This window comes from Acipenser ruthenus, chromosome 13, assembly GCF_902713425.1.
Source record: "Acipenser ruthenus chromosome 13, fAciRut3.2 maternal haplotype, whole genome shotgun sequence".
Taxonomy (NCBI): Eukaryota; Metazoa; Chordata; class Actinopteri; order Acipenseriformes; family Acipenseridae; genus Acipenser; species Acipenser ruthenus.
In genome coordinates this window covers 19,034,708-19,052,000 of record NC_081201.1, presented here as the reverse complement: position 1 = coordinate 19,052,000, position 17,293 = coordinate 19,034,708, and the positions used below count along the sequence as shown (strand labels likewise).

The 17,293-nt window shown below is 40.6% G+C and overlaps 1 protein-coding gene across 6 annotated transcripts in view; it reads right to left on the bottom strand.

The window, feature by feature from the left end:
* Nucleotides 1–6,248, bottom strand: part of LOC117418275 (arginyl-tRNA--protein transferase 1) — a 209,029-nt gene extending 202,781 nt beyond the window's left edge. For 4 of the 6 annotated variants that reach the window (XM_034031161.3, XM_034031163.3, XM_034031164.3 and 1 more), the window contains exon 1: nucleotides 4,703–4,919. In XM_034031161.3, the coding sequence (XP_033887052.2) occupies nucleotides 4,703–4,802 (100 nt within the window). In that variant the 5' untranslated portion in view covers nucleotides 4,803–4,919. Of the gene's footprint in view, nucleotides 1–4,702; nucleotides 4,920–6,043 lie in introns of those variants that run through there. The other 2 variants (XM_034031162.3, XM_034031167.3) reach the window with 1 other exon arrangement.
* Nucleotides 6,249–17,293: the final 11,045 nt, after the last annotated feature.

Genomic DNA, 17,293 nt, shown 5'->3' with positions numbered 1-17,293 from the left:
TTGATCAGCTACTGATGGAAATGAACAAGTCCGATTACAAAGCCAATCCCAGTGGCAGATGGACACTTCGTTTAACAGAGCTGAGGGGGTACAATCACTGTGCTTTTCTTTGTGTGTATTTATCATTTATTTTACACTCAAAAAGGGGGTCTCGAGCGGAGTGGAGTAGCAATGGATTTTTATTTTTACAAGTCAAAATGTCAAAGGGAACTAACCAACCACAGAGTACTGTGTAGGGAAAAAAAACATTTAAAAACATATTTTAATTAATTATGACAAGCTGTTGATTGGCTTTGGAATTTATCTTTCAAAGTTGTACACTAACTGGGGGGAGGGTACTGTGACTGTATGGGGTCATTCCAGCTCAAATTAACCAAATTCTGGGGAGGTATTCCCTCCATTCGTTGTGGATGATACATACACCACATGTGATCGAGAAAAGGGTTGCAGGGTAGGTGTTGTGTGCATTCAACAGGAGAGCTGATGTGGGGTGATACCGAATCTTGCAATCATTTTAAAGCTTGTTTAAAGGGCTTTCCAACAAACAAAGTGACATATGCCAGACGTAAGGAATAAAGTAACCCCACGTACTCTACCTGAGCTGTAATGACGCATATGTCCGGACTACAGTACTGTAACACTGACACAAAGACGTTTCTTAATAAACAAAACACTGACGTGCTGCATCCACATGTAACAGGTGCAAAATTAATATGCACTGTTCCTTTAAATGTGTTAGAAATAATACAGGGGTTTAATAATTTCTCATTTTTAATTATATGGCATTGATGTCAAATTATTAAAACTGTATGGCATAGCAATTTCTAAAAGTTAATTATTTGTTTTGTTAAACTTATAAAAACATTTAATGATGTAAAGGTCAAGGTCAATTGCCCATATGCGCACGACCAAGTCACTCCAGGCTGCAGCGCAAAGGAATATTGACTAGAAAATGTCTTGAGGGCATCAGATGATTTTTAATGGTTAGGTATTGGGTTAGGGTTAGGTTTAGGGCTGGGGTTGCTTAAGGTTGGGGTTGCTTAAGGTTCGGTTAGGGTAAGGGTGGCTTGATTTCATAGAGTTGCCGAGCTGTGGAAGGGAAAGGTGGGAGTGCTTGGCAAATGCCCTCGAATCACCTGATGCCTTCAGGACACTTTCTAGTGTACATTCCTTTACGCTGCCTCAGGGCTTGCTATTTTCAGGTAAGGCTGCATATCCAAGTTGCTCAGCATTATTACTGTCTATTTTGTTTAGTGACTGCATAATCTTTCCTAAACAGTTAAATAAATGTATAAAGCCCCGGTCACACCTGGAACGATAACGATAACCATAAATCGTTTATGGAGAGGTCAAAGAAAAAGGGCTCCGATATATTGTACAGGAAATGCCAATCAACTTTAAGTAGACGCCCACTTTTATTTCCAGCAAGATGAGGGACAGTGATGAGGAACATTAAGAAATACTCCTGTTGTATTAGATCAGGGGTTTTCAACCGGGGGTACCCGTACCCCTGGGGGTACTTCTAAGGATCATAGAGGGTACGCAGGACGACTCAAAAATGCACAAATAAAAATGAAAGTAAGAGAATGACCTTGAATTTTTTTTTTCAACTGTATTATATATTCTCTAAACCACGATGTATACTTATTTAAATCTTTGTTTAGCAGCTCAAAGTTAACGGCTAATGAAAAAAAAAAACCCACAGAATCCATCACATCCACATTTTCCACCTGTACGCATGCCCGATTTCAATTGCGTGGATTTCCATATACCGGTATAGGTGAAGCAGGAGTCTGGGGATTGTGCCTGGAGAGCGCTCTGTGCTGCTCATGATTTTTGCTGTTTTCACCTTGTCGTATCAGTGAAGCACAGTGTTTCTGCATTTTTTTAGGAGTATAAATGCTCAGCTAAACAAATAGTCATCACAATACTCATACTTTGACGTTTTTTGTTTATTACCGCGGCTGCATTTTATTAACAGCAATAGCGGCTGGTTGAATGTGTTCGGTGTTTGACACATTTCTTATTTCCAATAGAAAAACTAAGGAAAACACAAAAATCAGTAAGTGCAAAGCGACAAAGTTATACAGAGTTCTTTTGGATCATTTTTAGTTCATAATTCATTATAGTTTTATCTTGAGGTTAATGTTTTTGATATTGTAAACATTTTAAACGACACACAATTATGCTGAGGTGGGAAGTAAATAGTAACGTGATAAACATTTACAGTGCAGACTATTTTGAATTATTTATAATGACTTTTCCCAATAGAAAGTGAAAGATTTCTAAATACTACCTTTTAAATTCTTTGCATCCAAGTTTTAAGAATGAAGCGTAATGTTTGGTTTTCTGTCTCAGCAATTTGTCTCTCCCAGACTGTTGTGTAAAATTATATGTTAAACAAACAGGAGAAAAAAAAAGAGATGTGTTAACCAGATTATTCTGCTTTTTATTGCAACTGTGGCACCATTCAGTGAGCTAAAATTGTAAAGGGTACTTTAGCTGAAACCTCCCGATGTACAGTTTCAAAAAAAAGGTTGAAAACCCCTGTATTAGATCAACAAAAGGCGCAGGAGACAGAAGACGAGTGTGGGTACACAGAGTACTAGAGTAGGGAGGAGTTAGGCGAATTCCACACGCTCAGTGGTTCTAATCTTGGTTTTATGGGCATGCACACTGATACAATTCATCCAAACTCTGTACCACCAGTTGAGATGAGATGAGTCGGGACGGCTTGAGTCGGGCGGCAGGCTTTAGGGGAATTCCACACACTTGTTGGTATAGTCAAGTGCTGAAAATTACGCCGTGTCTATTGCTTCAATAAAGTATGCACAGTCGCCTTGGGTACAACCACTTCCCATTAAAGTAAAACATAAAATAAGCACATGGTACGTATCGTTGATTACATCTTACTGAATATGACAATAGACGATACTCCATAAATTATGTATATATGTATACTAATGATTAATAATAATAATAATAATAATAATAATAATAATAATAATAATAATAATAATAATATTTAAAGCAACAAAAAAACTACAATATGCAGACTGACATGTCTTTACGGAGCATATAGTATATAGGTCGTGCTTGTGCTATTAATGGCTGTTTATCAAGTAATTTAAAACAATTTTTTTTTTTAAATGAACAGTGGAGGGCAGTATTCTCTGTAGTAAATCATTGCAATGCCTGTATTTACTGTATATCGTGGAACGATTTTTTTAAAAATCGTACCTGAATGGAGGTGGTCACAGCACAACGATAACGATCATTGGAAAGGATAACGATAACTATAGTTTCGATCGCTTTCAGAGCAATATTTTTCCTGCTACATCGATAACAATAAATGTCCCTGACCAATCAGGGCTGTATTAAATGTGACATCATCACCTACCTGGTGTTATTTTATGTATTATTTTAATCACGATACACAGTAAAATACAGACATTGCAATGGTTTCCTAAAGAGAAGACTGCCCTCCACTGTTCCACCGCAGAACATCACGTATATATTTATAGCACAAGCACGATGTATGATCCTATATGATCCATAAAGACATGTCAGTTGGCATACTGTAGTTTTGTTTTGTTTTTTTGCTTTAAATAATAATAATAATCTGTATACATATATACATAATTTAAGTAGTATCGTCTATCGTCATATTTAGTAAGATGTATACCAGTGTGTGGAATTCCCCTAACTCCTCCCTATTCTGTAGTACTCTCAGTACCCACACTCGTCTTCTCTGTCTCCTACGGCTTCTGTTGGAAATAAGTGGGCGTGTACTAAAAAGTTGATTGGCATTTATTGGAAATAAAAGTGGGCCTGTACTAAAAAGTTGATTGGCATGTACTGTACAATATATCAGAGCCCTTTTTCGTTCTGGTGTGACCGCTCCATAAAAGATTTGTGGTTATCATAACCACTGTAGTAATTGATTGAAAACGATAAAGCGTGGTTACCACACGTGTGTAACACGGGGTTATAGGAATGCGTTTGTAATAATTCTCAAGTTATTTTTTTTTGTAATTAATTTTGTTTATATCACTCCGGGCTTGCTATTTTCAGATCCCGAAGCTGGCTTTGTCAGAGCAATAAAACGAGAGACCTGAACCGAGAAACCCAACTCCAGTCTGCTTTGCATTGGGCCTGCAGTGCGAGAAAAGGGTCATAGACGCAGTTAAAAAATAAAATAAGTTCAACGCAGAGTACTACAGAAAAGACAGGATTACACACGGTACCATCACCAGGTGACACACACCCGTAGCACTTTGACAAACTGCAGACACACACACAAATAGCTTTCAATGTCAGGTCCTTTTATGCATTCGGGTTTTGAATATTGGTCCCGATACTGACGGCAGAATAAAAACAAAAGTATAAAAAAAGAACATGAAATAAAATAGTCTAACACAATCGATACTGTTGTATGTCTTCTGCGCGACTTAGCAAGGAAGCAGCAGTGACAGACTGGCATTGCTGTATTGTGCTACCCGGAAGTGTTTACAGTTATCGATCAGTACGGTGCCACTGTTCACGTACCAGTTACTTTTTAATTATTGCAAAACTGTTCCATCTCTGAGCAAACATTAATGATGTATCAACAATAAAAATGGGTAACGGTGTGCAACGGTCTCAGAGTTTATCAAAGTCTATCGAGAATGTGAACACAATTTTCAAATAAATACCAGCTTACCGTGAGAAAAGTTGCCGTTCTCATTTTTGCAATAGCCACATTTGTATCCATCCTCTCCCCCAAAATACTCCACTATGGAATAAGTACTACTTGCTGCCATCTTCACTCGCTGCAGCTTCTCTAGCTCTGAACATATATAGAATGTCTATGGCTCCGACCGACAGTGCCGTGACAGCGCCTGACCTTCCCACAATGCACCGCACCCAGGTTCCTTGCAGACCATAGAGTTTGGAATATTTGTTAGCTGAGTCTTTTCCGATGCAGTCATGTTCTTTCTAATCATATATAGTATAGGCCGTCTGCAGCCCAAAAAGTCTTACATTTTAAGGCTAATAAAAAATAATAACACCAGTGATAGATACAATTATTTAAAAAAAGCTCTATCACTCCAATTGAATCAAGTAATTTGCAGAGATAATTTTAAGTTCTCAATAGTTAAAACAACAAAAAATAAAATTATTAGTTGGATGTTGCTTTTTTACATCATGTAAATATAGTTTAACGGCACGATTTTCCTATGAAAATCTGCACAGGTAGTATATTTATTTTACAATATTTTTTTCAGTCCAGTTGAATAAAGAACATAAGAAAGTTTACAAACGAGAGGAGGCCATTCGGCCCATCTTGCTCGTATGGTTGTAGTAGCTCATTGATTCCAGAATCTCATCAAGCAGCTTCTTGAAGGATCCCAGGGTGTCAGCTTCAACAACTTTACTGGGGAGTTGGTTCCAAAGTAATTTGCAGGGCTCATTTTAGGTGATCATTAGTTTTTTTTTTTTTTTTAAAAACGTATTGGATGATTTTATTTTATTTTTTTAAAGAATAGGAGTAGTATCAACTAGTAGTTATTCGTAAGAAAATGCAATGTTATCAATTAGGCACTAGATGGCGCTAAATCGTAGTGTTTATGCAAGCTGAAATGGAAAAAAAAATCCTCGACTGTTATTCTGTCACAAATACGATATCTATGGTTGGTGTTCGCCATGCTTTTTGGGGGTAGAACAATTTATACGCAAAGGTTCACCTCGGTGGTATCTTTGAATTCGTATACTTTGCAGTTTTTATAGTAGTTATATAGCATGTGAAATGCAATTAATATACTTGACACCTAAATTAACACCTGTATTAAACAGTCAATTTCGCTGTATCCTTTATCCCAGATAAGAATTTAGTCGTATCAGTCATAGGTTTCGGTTTGCACCAGAAGTTATCTTGTTCATGCATTCTGTATTTTTCATTCAAATATTATACGATGTAACAATATGCATTTATTTGTCAGATTCACATGTATATACACTTTAACAGTAACAATATTCCTGCAATGCAACTCAATTTACTTACCAAATGAAACTTTGCCGTCGCCGCAGCCACAGTATCCACATCGGTAACCACTTTTCAGTCCTTTGTACTCTATTATTGAATACATTGTGCCTCGTTGTAAAATATCACTGCATGCTTACATGTTGTGTACGGGAAACAAGTTCAGTTTCGCGACAAAGCTGCACGCGTTAGTATGATGAACTGCAGGTGAATGAGGAATCACGCCCACCAGTGCGTGTATTTATAAGTGTGCCCCGAGGAACTTAGAAGAAATAGCGCGTGGTGATCCAGTAGCTGTTTATGATGTCACTAATTTGCTATATTGACTGTATAGTCCTGTAAGTTGTGTAGTTTTGTAGTGGCAGATGTGTAACTGCACTGCAGTCTGGCGGCAATGCAGTGTCCCGCTGCAGCTAAAACAATACATTATTTGGATTAAGTAACCAACTGGAATGCAAACAAGCTGGCAAGTAGCTTCAAATGAAATGGGCTTGTTATTTTTTACTGTTCTATTACATGTTCATGGTGTGTCCAGTCTTTATCGTATTGTGATTACTCAAATAGTGTAATGACAGGCAACTGATGCGCAGACTTGAACACATCAGCATCATGAATCTGATTCCCATGATCTACAGTACAGTCCATTGCAGATGTGTGGATAAGTGACACACGATAGACAGGCACCTCTTTATATTCCCACATACTGCACTCTTATTAAATATGTTTGCACTGACCAATGTGCTCTGTTTGAAGGGTGGGATGATTATTGTTTTTTTAATAGTGTAGTGGACTGGATAAAAAATAAAATAAAATGGCAAGCTTCCTGTTTGCATTCTCCTCTCACTGTCATAAATTGTATCACTCAGCCACACTTTTTACAGGCAACAGCACTTCTAGGCTACAGTAATTAATCATCACTGGCAGGCAGTATTTTCTAGAATTAAGGTTAATGATAAAATTAAGCAGTTTCTATTCTTAAATAAATAACAACAAACAACCCTCACAGGAGGCTGTGTGGTCCAGTGGTTAAAGAAAAGGGCTTGTAAACAGAAGGTCCCCGGTTCAAATCCCACCTCAGTCACTGACTCATTGTGTAACCCTGAGCAAGTCACTTAACCTCCTTGTGCTCCGTCTTTCGGGTGAGACGTAGTTGTAAGTGACTCTGCAGCTGATGCATAGTTCACACACCCTAATCTCTGTAAGTTGCCTTGGATAAAGGTGTCTGCTAAATAAACAAATAATATTAATAAGCACTTCTTTTAATGGGGGGTTCCCCTTAACGACAATGAAATGGAACGTAAAAGATGGATCATCGAATATTATTAATAACCTTCGATTATAATTTCAAATCGAATATTCAATGAAAATCGATTGTTTGGATCAGTCCTACAAAACATGTATGGATTCTTTAAGTCAGGCTAAACTAAAGCAGTAGAACAATGGGGATGCTTTGAGCTGGACTAACTAAGCTGCTTTCCAGTACACTTCTTGTGTGGACCGGCCCTAAATTCACAAGTTTCTTGCAGCTGACAAATATGGACCTGAAGTTCATATCACTCCTGTGGAGGATACAGTATATTAGCTTAGCAACCAGGAGATCTCAATGCTGATGGCTCTAGGACATTGCACAAAGATCCTTTGTTTAATGCTATGCAGCTTGAGCTTTGATCAGGAGAGGAAGCTAGTCTGACAGGGCAGAGTTGTAACCAGTTGGTGCCTTTTTGCCCTCAGAAAACCTGAAAAAACAAGATGCATTGGCTTAAACTGTAAGTTTCATGTGTCCAGGCATCAGCCCCTCAGGTATTCTTCTCTGTCTTTTGTAGAGATAGCAGCCCAGCCCAGCCCAGCCAAAAGAATAAAGCAAACTAAGCTGAGCACCAGCCATATACTGACTGGCTTGTGTCCATCTTCAGAAAACACAAAAAGAGCCAGATCAGCAATAATCACAGAAGCACACAGCCTCATGTTTGTTAAAATAAATAAATCAAGAGGGGTTGTCCCTTCTCCCTCCTGTATAAATCACATCAGAGGTTCTTACCCCAGGAAACAGTGAGGGTCTGGTTCAGTGTGCTGTCTTTCAGCTCACAGTAGTAGGTGCTTGTGTCCACTGGGTCGATCTCCACACAGGCTGCCGTGGAAGGTGTTCTCATTATTTGGCAGGACCCCAGAGTACTTCACCCCCTCTCTCACTCTCTCTGCATTTCTCAACCGTCTCAATTAGACCATTCACATATCTCTGGAGGCCTGGGTTCCACTGTGGGAGGCTAAATAGTCTAGATATATGTAGAAATGTCAGCAAGACATACATACAGACGTGCTCAAATTTGTTGGTACCCTTACAGCGCATTGAAATAATGCTTCATTCCTCCTGAAAAGTGATGAAATTAAAAGCTATTTTATCATGTATACTTGCATGCCTTTGGTATGTCATAGAATAAAGCAAAGAAGCTGTGAAAAGAGATGAATTATTGCTTATTCTACAAAGATATTCTAAAATGGCCTGGACACATTTGTTGGTACCCCTTAGAAAAGATAATAAATAATTGGATTATAGTGATATTTCAAACTAATTAGTTTCTTTAATTAGTATCACACATGTCTCCAATCTTGTAATCAGTCATTCAGCCTATTTAAATGGAGAAAAGTAGTCACTGTGCTGTTTGGTATCATTGTGTGCACCACACTGAACATGGACCAGAGAAAGCAAAGGAGAGAGTTGTCTGAGGAGATCAGAAAGAAAATAATAGACAAGCATGGTAAAGGTAAAGGCTACAAGACCATCTCCAAGCAGCTTGATGTTCCTGTGACAACAGTTGCAAATATTATTAAGAAGTTTAAGGTCCATGGAACTGTAGCCAACCTCCCTGGGCGCGGCCGCAAGAGGAAAATCGAACCCAGATTGAACAGAAGGATAGTGCGAATGGTAGAAAAAGCACCATCCGTCGCTTTTTGAGCGAAAGTGGGCTCCATGGAAGAAGACCCAGGAGGACTCCACTTTTGAAAGAAAAACATAAAAACGCCAGACTGGAATTTGCTAAAATGCATATTGACAAGCCACAATCCTTCTGGGAGAATGTCCTTTGGACAGATGAGTCAAAACTGGAGCTTTTTGGCAAGTCACATCAGCTCTATGTTCACAGACGAAAAAAAATTAAGCTTTCAAAGAAAAGAACACCATACCTACAGTGAAACATGGAGGAGGCTCGGTTATGTTTTGGGGCTGCTTTGCTGCGCCTGGCACAGGGTGCCTTGAATCTGTGCAGGGCACAATGAAATCTCAAGACTATCAAGGCATTCTGGAGCGAAACATACTGCCCAGTGTCAGAAAGCTCTGTCTCAGTCGCAGGTCATGGGTCCTCCATCAGGATAATGACCCAAAACACACAGCTAAAAGCACCCAAGAATGGATAAGAACAAAACATTGGACTATTCTGAAGTGGCCTTCTATGAGTCCTGATCTGAATCCTATCGAACATCTATGGAGTTGAAACTTGCAGTCTGGAGAAGGCACCCATCAAACCTGAGACAGCTGGAGCAGTTTGCTCAGGAAGAGTTGGCCAAACTACCTGTTAACAGGTGCAGAAGTCTCATTGAGAGCTACAGAAAACGTTTGATTGCAGTGATTGCCTCTAAAGGTTGTGCAACAAAATATTAGGTTAGCGGTCCCATCATTTTTGTCCATGCCATTTTCATTTGTTTTATTATTTACAATATTATGTTGAATAAAAAATCAAAAGCAAAGTCTGATTTCTATTAAATATGGAATAAACAATGGTGGATGCCAATTACTTTTGTCAGTTTCAAGTTATTTCAGAGAAAATTGTGCATTCTTCGTTTTTTGTGGAGGGGTACCAACAAATTTGAGCACGTCTGTATGGTTGGACAGACAGACAGACAGACAGACTCACATCCACATTCTGATACGATGCTGAAATTGGCTTCTTATTCGCCAGCTTCTTATTCGTCCGGTGAAGATGGCTTCTTATACAGCCAGCTTCTTATTCGCATACGGCAAATGTAACACAAATTGAATAATTAACTGGGGTATTTCAGGGGTTAAATCGCTTTGGGCCACTTATTTCAAAGTTGATTCTCACAGAGGGAAACCCCTCTACATCCCCGATATGTATTTATGCCAAACGGATTTTGATACATAAACAGCGGGCAAACATGGCACAGGTGGCAAGTTGGCATGGGGTTTGGTGCAGTATTTCAAAATAGATATCCAGTGGAAGCCCTGTACATGATCCATATGTATTCTTCCCTGTCTAGCAATTTGTTTTCCTTTTTTTAGCTTGTCTGATCAATTTTTAAGAAATGCAACTTATTTTAGCCAAATTAGTTTAGTGTTTTTCCCATTTAAGTACACTGCTGTGCAAAAGTCTTAGACATGTTCCATTTTTCTACTCTGATGCATTATGAGCATCAACAATTTACTCAAAGCCTCCACTAATGTTTTCTACTTTTATAACAACCTTGACTTGTATAAGAAGGAAAAACATTGAGTGAAAATAGCTCGCATCACTTGATTTTCAAGGTGTGGTATCCGAAGCATAATCAACAAGTACAGAGAAACATCATCTGTAACTGACAAACCCAGGACAGGAAGACACCAAAAAGCTGTCTAACAAGGATGAGCAATACTTGAAGATAATATCCTTAAGGAATAGAAATAATTCTGTTGAATTGACAACAGAACTGGCAGAAGGCACAGGTGTCGTTGAACATCCATCAACAGTCCAAAGCACTTTTGACCATTGTTCCATAATCCAATTTCTGTGTTCTTGTGCATATTTTAGCCTTTTAGTCTTGTTCCCTTTTCTTAACAGAGGTATTCTTACTGCAACACATCCTTTAGGTCCTGATTTCAAGAGTGACCTTTGTACTATTGATTTGATGGTAAATACACATGGGGAATGTAGAGGGGTTCCCCCTCTGTGAGAATCAAATTTGAAATAAGTGGCCCAGAGCAAAGCAAAGGATGCAGTGGAAGATGCCAGGGCTGCCCTTAGTATCAGTGATACCATCACAAAGGATGCGGTGGAAGATGCCAGGGCTGCCCTTAGTATCAGTGATACCATCACAAAGGACGCGGTGGAAGATGCCAGGGCTGCCCTTAGTATCAGTGATACCATCACAAAGGACGCGGTGGAAGATGCCAGGGCTGCCCTTAGTATCAGTGATACCATCACAAAGGATGCGGTGGAAGATGCCAGGGCTGCCCTTAGTATCAGTGATACCATCACAAAGGACGTGGTGGAAGATGCCAGGGCTGCCCTTAGTATCAGTGATACCATCACAAAGGACGCGGTGGTATTAAAAATGTTCACAATTGCAACAAACTCCAGATGACTGCTGCCCCCTAGATGTTCCTGATATACAGTACTAAATTAAACCATCAAACTCTTTAGACTATAGAAGAGTTACCCGTACTAACTCAAGTTAAAACGAGAAACCTCATTAAAGCCACGTTTTCTGAAATGAAACCATTAATAAAACCAATATCAAATATACACAATACAGAATATTTTCTAACATTTAGCAGAACTTTCAATTTTTAATAAGGCATGAAATATAATTAAATAAACCCCGATAACGATATGCTTTTATTAGTCACTCCAAGGTCGCTAAATTGAAATCATGGAGGTGGATAATGCATTTAGCCTACTGGATTGGATATTACCGGTAGGCTGTCTCCTTTATAAGTGTGCGTCATTGTTCCCGTAATTTGATAGGTGCAAAGATGTTAGGCGACTACGATTACATTTTTTATGCTTTGATTTGTAAGCTTTCTGCTTTAGTTTTATCAGTTGCATCTTCTCGTTGTGTAACTGATCTCTTTCTTCCTGATTTTGAAGTAATTTGTTTTTTAAAATGTGCTCTTTTTCAGATAATTTCAGCATTTGTCTCTCAAACGCAGGAAAAGCTCGTTGACATACAGCGCGCCCCATGTGGATCATCCTCCACCCAGCTCGCCTCTGGACTACATCTGTCCTACCCGTCTCCCTCTCCGGCCCCTGTCCTCCTCAGCTCCCAAGCATAATAGTCCCTCGTCTGGATCTGAAAATTGGATTGTCTGCTCTAGAGAAGCGTCACTATCAACATGTGAGACATTTGTAATCTGGTCACTGTTTGATTGTGATCGTACTGCACTGTTTTGTGTATTATGGACCTGCATAATTGTTTGATTTTCAATAAAGGCTTCATTGGTATTTCGCCTGCGAAATCTCTTTCTGAAAAATATAGTCCTTGGTTCTGAAGATGTGTGAGCCCGTTTCCCTTCTGGTACAGATGATAACGCTGTCTCAGTGGATGAGCGGCAGACACAGGGAAGGTTTCCACCAGGGACGCGAGGGAATTGCGCTCCACAGTCTCGCCTCCTCTCTGCTCCTGAATCGCCTACAGTAAAGTGTAGAAATATCTAGAGAAATCAACCCAAACATTTTACTAAAAATATGCTAATATGTATTATTTACTGATGTAGTGCACTTTATAAACAGTTGAAATTACCATCACATGTTATTTTGATCTGTTTAGAGAGTGCACTAAGCATCTGTATATAGTACTGCAAGGTCATTTGCCTAATATTTGGGTTGTGCTCTTAATTAGTTTGATAACCTGCCAGCACGCTCAATGTTCGACTATTGGACTGTATTGTATAGAATAAATGTACAATTATAATACATGTAGATATGAGAGGATTTTAAAAATATTTGGAATGATTAAATTGGAATTGTCACAGGGTATTTCCTCTTCATGTCGCGTGTCTCTCTGCAGCTGTGAAGAATGACTCGTTAATGTGACGATACTATTTGCATTTAGCCAATATGCTGACTGAACTGCAGTGGATCTTACCTGGTGTTCCTGTGACAGTAATTCTGTGGAGGACCGTCAGCCATGCCTTCTTTGGTATGAATACAATGACTATTACACCTTTATATACTTGGGTGACTCGATTTCATATCTGATTACACTTACAGCTTTGATAAATTCTTGCTCTGATTAATGGTCTTTGTTTATTAAATTATGCAGATAAATGTTGTGTATATACCACGCAAAACTATTAGGCTAATTAAAATGTATTATCTTCATGTTTTACATATATATGTTTTTTTATTATTTATTTTTTTTTGCAGAAAATATGCAAATGCTTAATCACATAAATCATCTTAACTATAATGAACTGGAATCAATTTGTTTGTGAGCGCACCCCCCACTTGAGGTTTGGAAATAGTCTTGTTCCTTTGCTGCGTATTAAACCTGAGGCTCGGCGTTTGTTTGTTTCAACTGGAACTAACTTAATCTGCAGCTGGGGATGATCCTCAGGAAAGTACCGTACTAGCTACTCCACAACTTAATACGCTTGATGCTCTGAATGTTCTTTGCAATTGACCCATTATATTTTAACAACACACATTTTTTATTTATCCGATTTTTTTTTTACATTGACATAAATAGACCTCGCACAGAAAAATAATTTCGTTAATTTCGTGCCCGAGCTGCCTCTCTCTTCTCTGTCCTAATTCTCCTCGACCTCTCTGCTGCCTTTGACACTGTTGAACACTCTATTCTACTATCATCTCTTGCTGACCTGGGGATCTCTGGCACTGCTCTGGCCTGGTTCTCCTCCTACCTCTCCAACCGCACTTACCAGGTAACCTGGCGTGGAGCAACCTCCACACCTCACCCTCTCTTAACTGGAGTCCCCCAAGGTTCAGTCTTGGGTCCTCTCCTGTTCTCTCTCTACACCCACTCCCTGGGCCCCCTCATCGCATCCTATGGTTTCTCATACCATTTCTATGCTGATGATGCTCAGATTTTCCTCTCCTTCCCCACCTCTGACTCCACCATCTCCTCCCGTATCTCTACCTGTCTGTCTGCTATTTCCTCCTGGATGCACTCGCATCACCTCAAACTCAACCTCTCTAAATCTGACCTCCTTTTCTTTCCCTCCTCCTCCCCCTCCTCTGATCTCTCTATCTCTGTTCCTCTGGAATCTACCACACCCTCATCCTCAGCTAAGAACCTTGGAGTCACCCTGGACCCCTGCCTCTCTTATTCCCAGCACATCTCCACTCTGGCACGCACTTGCCGATTCTTCCTGAGCAACATCCGAAGAATCCGACCCTTCCTCACCAACTATGCTACCCAGCTCCTGGTCCAGGCCCTGGTACTCTCCCGCCTAAACTACTGCAACTCCCTCCTGGCTGGCCACCCTGCGTCCGCTACCCGTCCGCTCCAGCTCATCCAGAACTCTGCTGCCCGCCTGGTGTTCTCTCTGCCTCGCTTCGCCCACGCTACTCCGCTCACTCCACTGGCTCCCGATCACCGCTCGCATCCAGTTCAAGACTCTTGTACTAGCCTACAGATGCCTTGACCAGACTGCACCCAGCTACCTCCAGACCCTCACCTCTCCCTACACCCCCACTCGACCTCTCCGCTCCGCCTGCACTAGAAAACTAGCTCTACCTCCGCTATGCTCCCCTGCCTCCAGAGCCCGCTCCTTCTCCACCCTTGCTCCGCAGTGGTGGAATGACCTTCCTACAGATGTCAGGACTGCCCAGTCCCTGACCACATTCCGGCGCCTCCTTAAGACTCACCTCTTCAAACAGCACCTGTAGAACTCCTCTGTTTGTATCCTGGGACACTATCACCCTTCATGTAAATGTGCTTTATTTTGCTCTTATCTGCCCCCTATTTTACTGCATTTAATCCTGTACTTCAGAATACTGTAATCTGCCAAGTGTTTAACCTGTAGTACTTTGTATTTAATCATATCCTGATGTAACTATCACTATTTAATCATATCCTGATGTAACTATCACTATTATCTGCTGTATTATTGAATTGTGGTTTGTCATACTTTGCTTGAACAAAAGTTATTGTATTTCTTGCTCTTATTGTATTACTTGTATTGTAACACTTGAAATGTATTTGCTTACGATTGTAAGTCGCCCTGGATAAGGGCGTCTGCTAAGAAATTAAAAATAATAATAATAATAATAATAATAATACCATAATTTCTCATTAGCGGCAGTAATGGTATAGTCCCCCAATCTTTTTAATTAACTGCCTATTTACAGTAAATACCACACATGCCCTCTATAAAAATACAATAAGATTATATATATATATATATATATATATATATATATATATATATATTGTAAGAAAGAAGTAACGTCGCCTTTAAGGAATGGCGGCGTTACTACAGAAAATGAAGCAAACAGCACCCAGGAACCGGAGCACTAATTGGTAGGGCGGGGTTCCTGGGGTATATAAGGAAGTAGGGTAGGACAGGACGGGGGTGATCGTGGGGAGCACCGCCGGATTGTCCTGCAGGAAATACCCAGAGAGCAGAGAGTGTGGTTAAAACTTCGCAAGGTAAAGCGAACGAGTTTTGTTTTGTGAACAAGAGTTTTGTTTTTGTGTAAATTGTGAGCGGTTTCCCTCTTGGTGAGGTAGCCTTTTGTTTTGCTGGTATAATTTGTTTTATTTAAACGTTTGTGTGGACGCCGCTCGTCAGTATTAAGTAAAACAGTTCCGCAGCTTCCGTGTCGGTTGAGGACCGTCACGGCGGCCGACTGTGTATTTGTGTGAGGTATCAGGGACTGGAAAAGAGACTGTATGAGTACGCGCTGCAGGAGCAGCGGGTAGAAATAAAAGGGAAAAGAAAGCGGACGAAAACAACAGTTTGGTTTGCAGGACACGTTTTATTGTAACAGGAAAATAAGCACGTTGTACACAGGGGTGCTCTGGAACCACCCAGGACACTGGCTGCCGGGGTTCGTCCCCACAGTCTGGATACAGCCGTCAACGCCGTTGGGCACGTCTTGCTTAGGAGGCGGGCACAGGAGTGTTCATCCAGGAGCTCTTATTCAGGGCCCCATTACATACTCCAACCAAGAGTCTTCCCGGTACCTGTTACCTGTGTTACAGCGAGGTTCCAGCAGAGGGAGTCGGCGCTGTACTTACCTGTTACCTGTGTTACAGCGAGATTCCAGCAGAGGGAGTCGGCGCTGTACTTACCTGTTACCTGTGTTACAGCGAGATTCCAGCAGAGGGAGTTGGCGCTGTCCTTACCTGTTCCTGTGTTACAGCGAGATTCCAGCAGAGGGAGTTGGCGCTGTCCTTACCTGTTCCTGTGTTGCAGCGAGGCTCCAGCAGAGGGAGTCGGCGCTGTCCTTGCCTGTGCTGCAGCGAGACTCCAGCAGAGGGAGTCGGTGCGGTTCTTACCTCTGGGCCAGAGAGCCTGCAGCGAGCGAGGAGTCAGTGGATACTTACCCGTGTTGCAGGATTACCCCAGCAGAGGTAGCGGACTTCTACAGGCTCCGACCTGTAGGGACTTGGTATTCTATACTAGATAGAGAGGGGCGAAGAAGTGAGACAGTTAGTGTCCCGTACAGGGCATTCAGTGATTTAAAGAGTCTCTTGTGTTTGAATATTGTAAATAAAAGTTACTTGCCTGCAATCTCTACGTGTCTGTGCTCGTCGGTGGAAGCCGTTGAGAGGAGTATCCCGCAGGGTACCCCTCCAGTTTGTTACAATATATATATATATATATATATTTACACTGCCGTACTATTGTGGGGCTGTGTGACGGGGTACACCCCACCCCTGTGTGTACTGTATCATTTTGCATTATTATTATTATTATTATTATTATTATTTAAAAAGTATGGTTTAGTGTGTAAAAACATGAGGTTTTGTTATTATTGTTTACAGCCTGGATGGGGTTAAAATGCCCAATCCAGATAAAATCGAGAGAATGTACGGTCAACAGCAAGTGATTTTTGACAAACTGACTGTCGACCATGCCAACAAGAAAACCTGTGCCGAATGTGGTCGAGGGATAAACTAGGTTATTAACAGCCAGTTAACCCCTCGGCCACACTATAAAAACAAGCAGCATTGGCTAAACGGGGTTGGGGTTCAGAGGAGAACAGGAGAGAGGAGATACAGAGAAAAACAAAATTAATAACTACTACTCGTGCTGGAAGGACCAGCACGGTACTTGCTGAGTGTCAGTGTTTTGAGTTATTTTTGTTTAAACCTTTATTTTGCTCGGTGAGCTGTTTTGTGAAAGTGTTTTGTTTTGTTTCACTGTTTCAATTTGTGTAATAAATCTGTACAGCAGCGCTTCACTCACCAGACTGTCTTTGCATTTCCTGGTCTGCGACATCACCACACAAGCTATCCTGTTAAGGTCATAATAATTGCACATACAGCAATCTACCCTTTAAAAAAACCATAGGAATTGTATTTTAATCC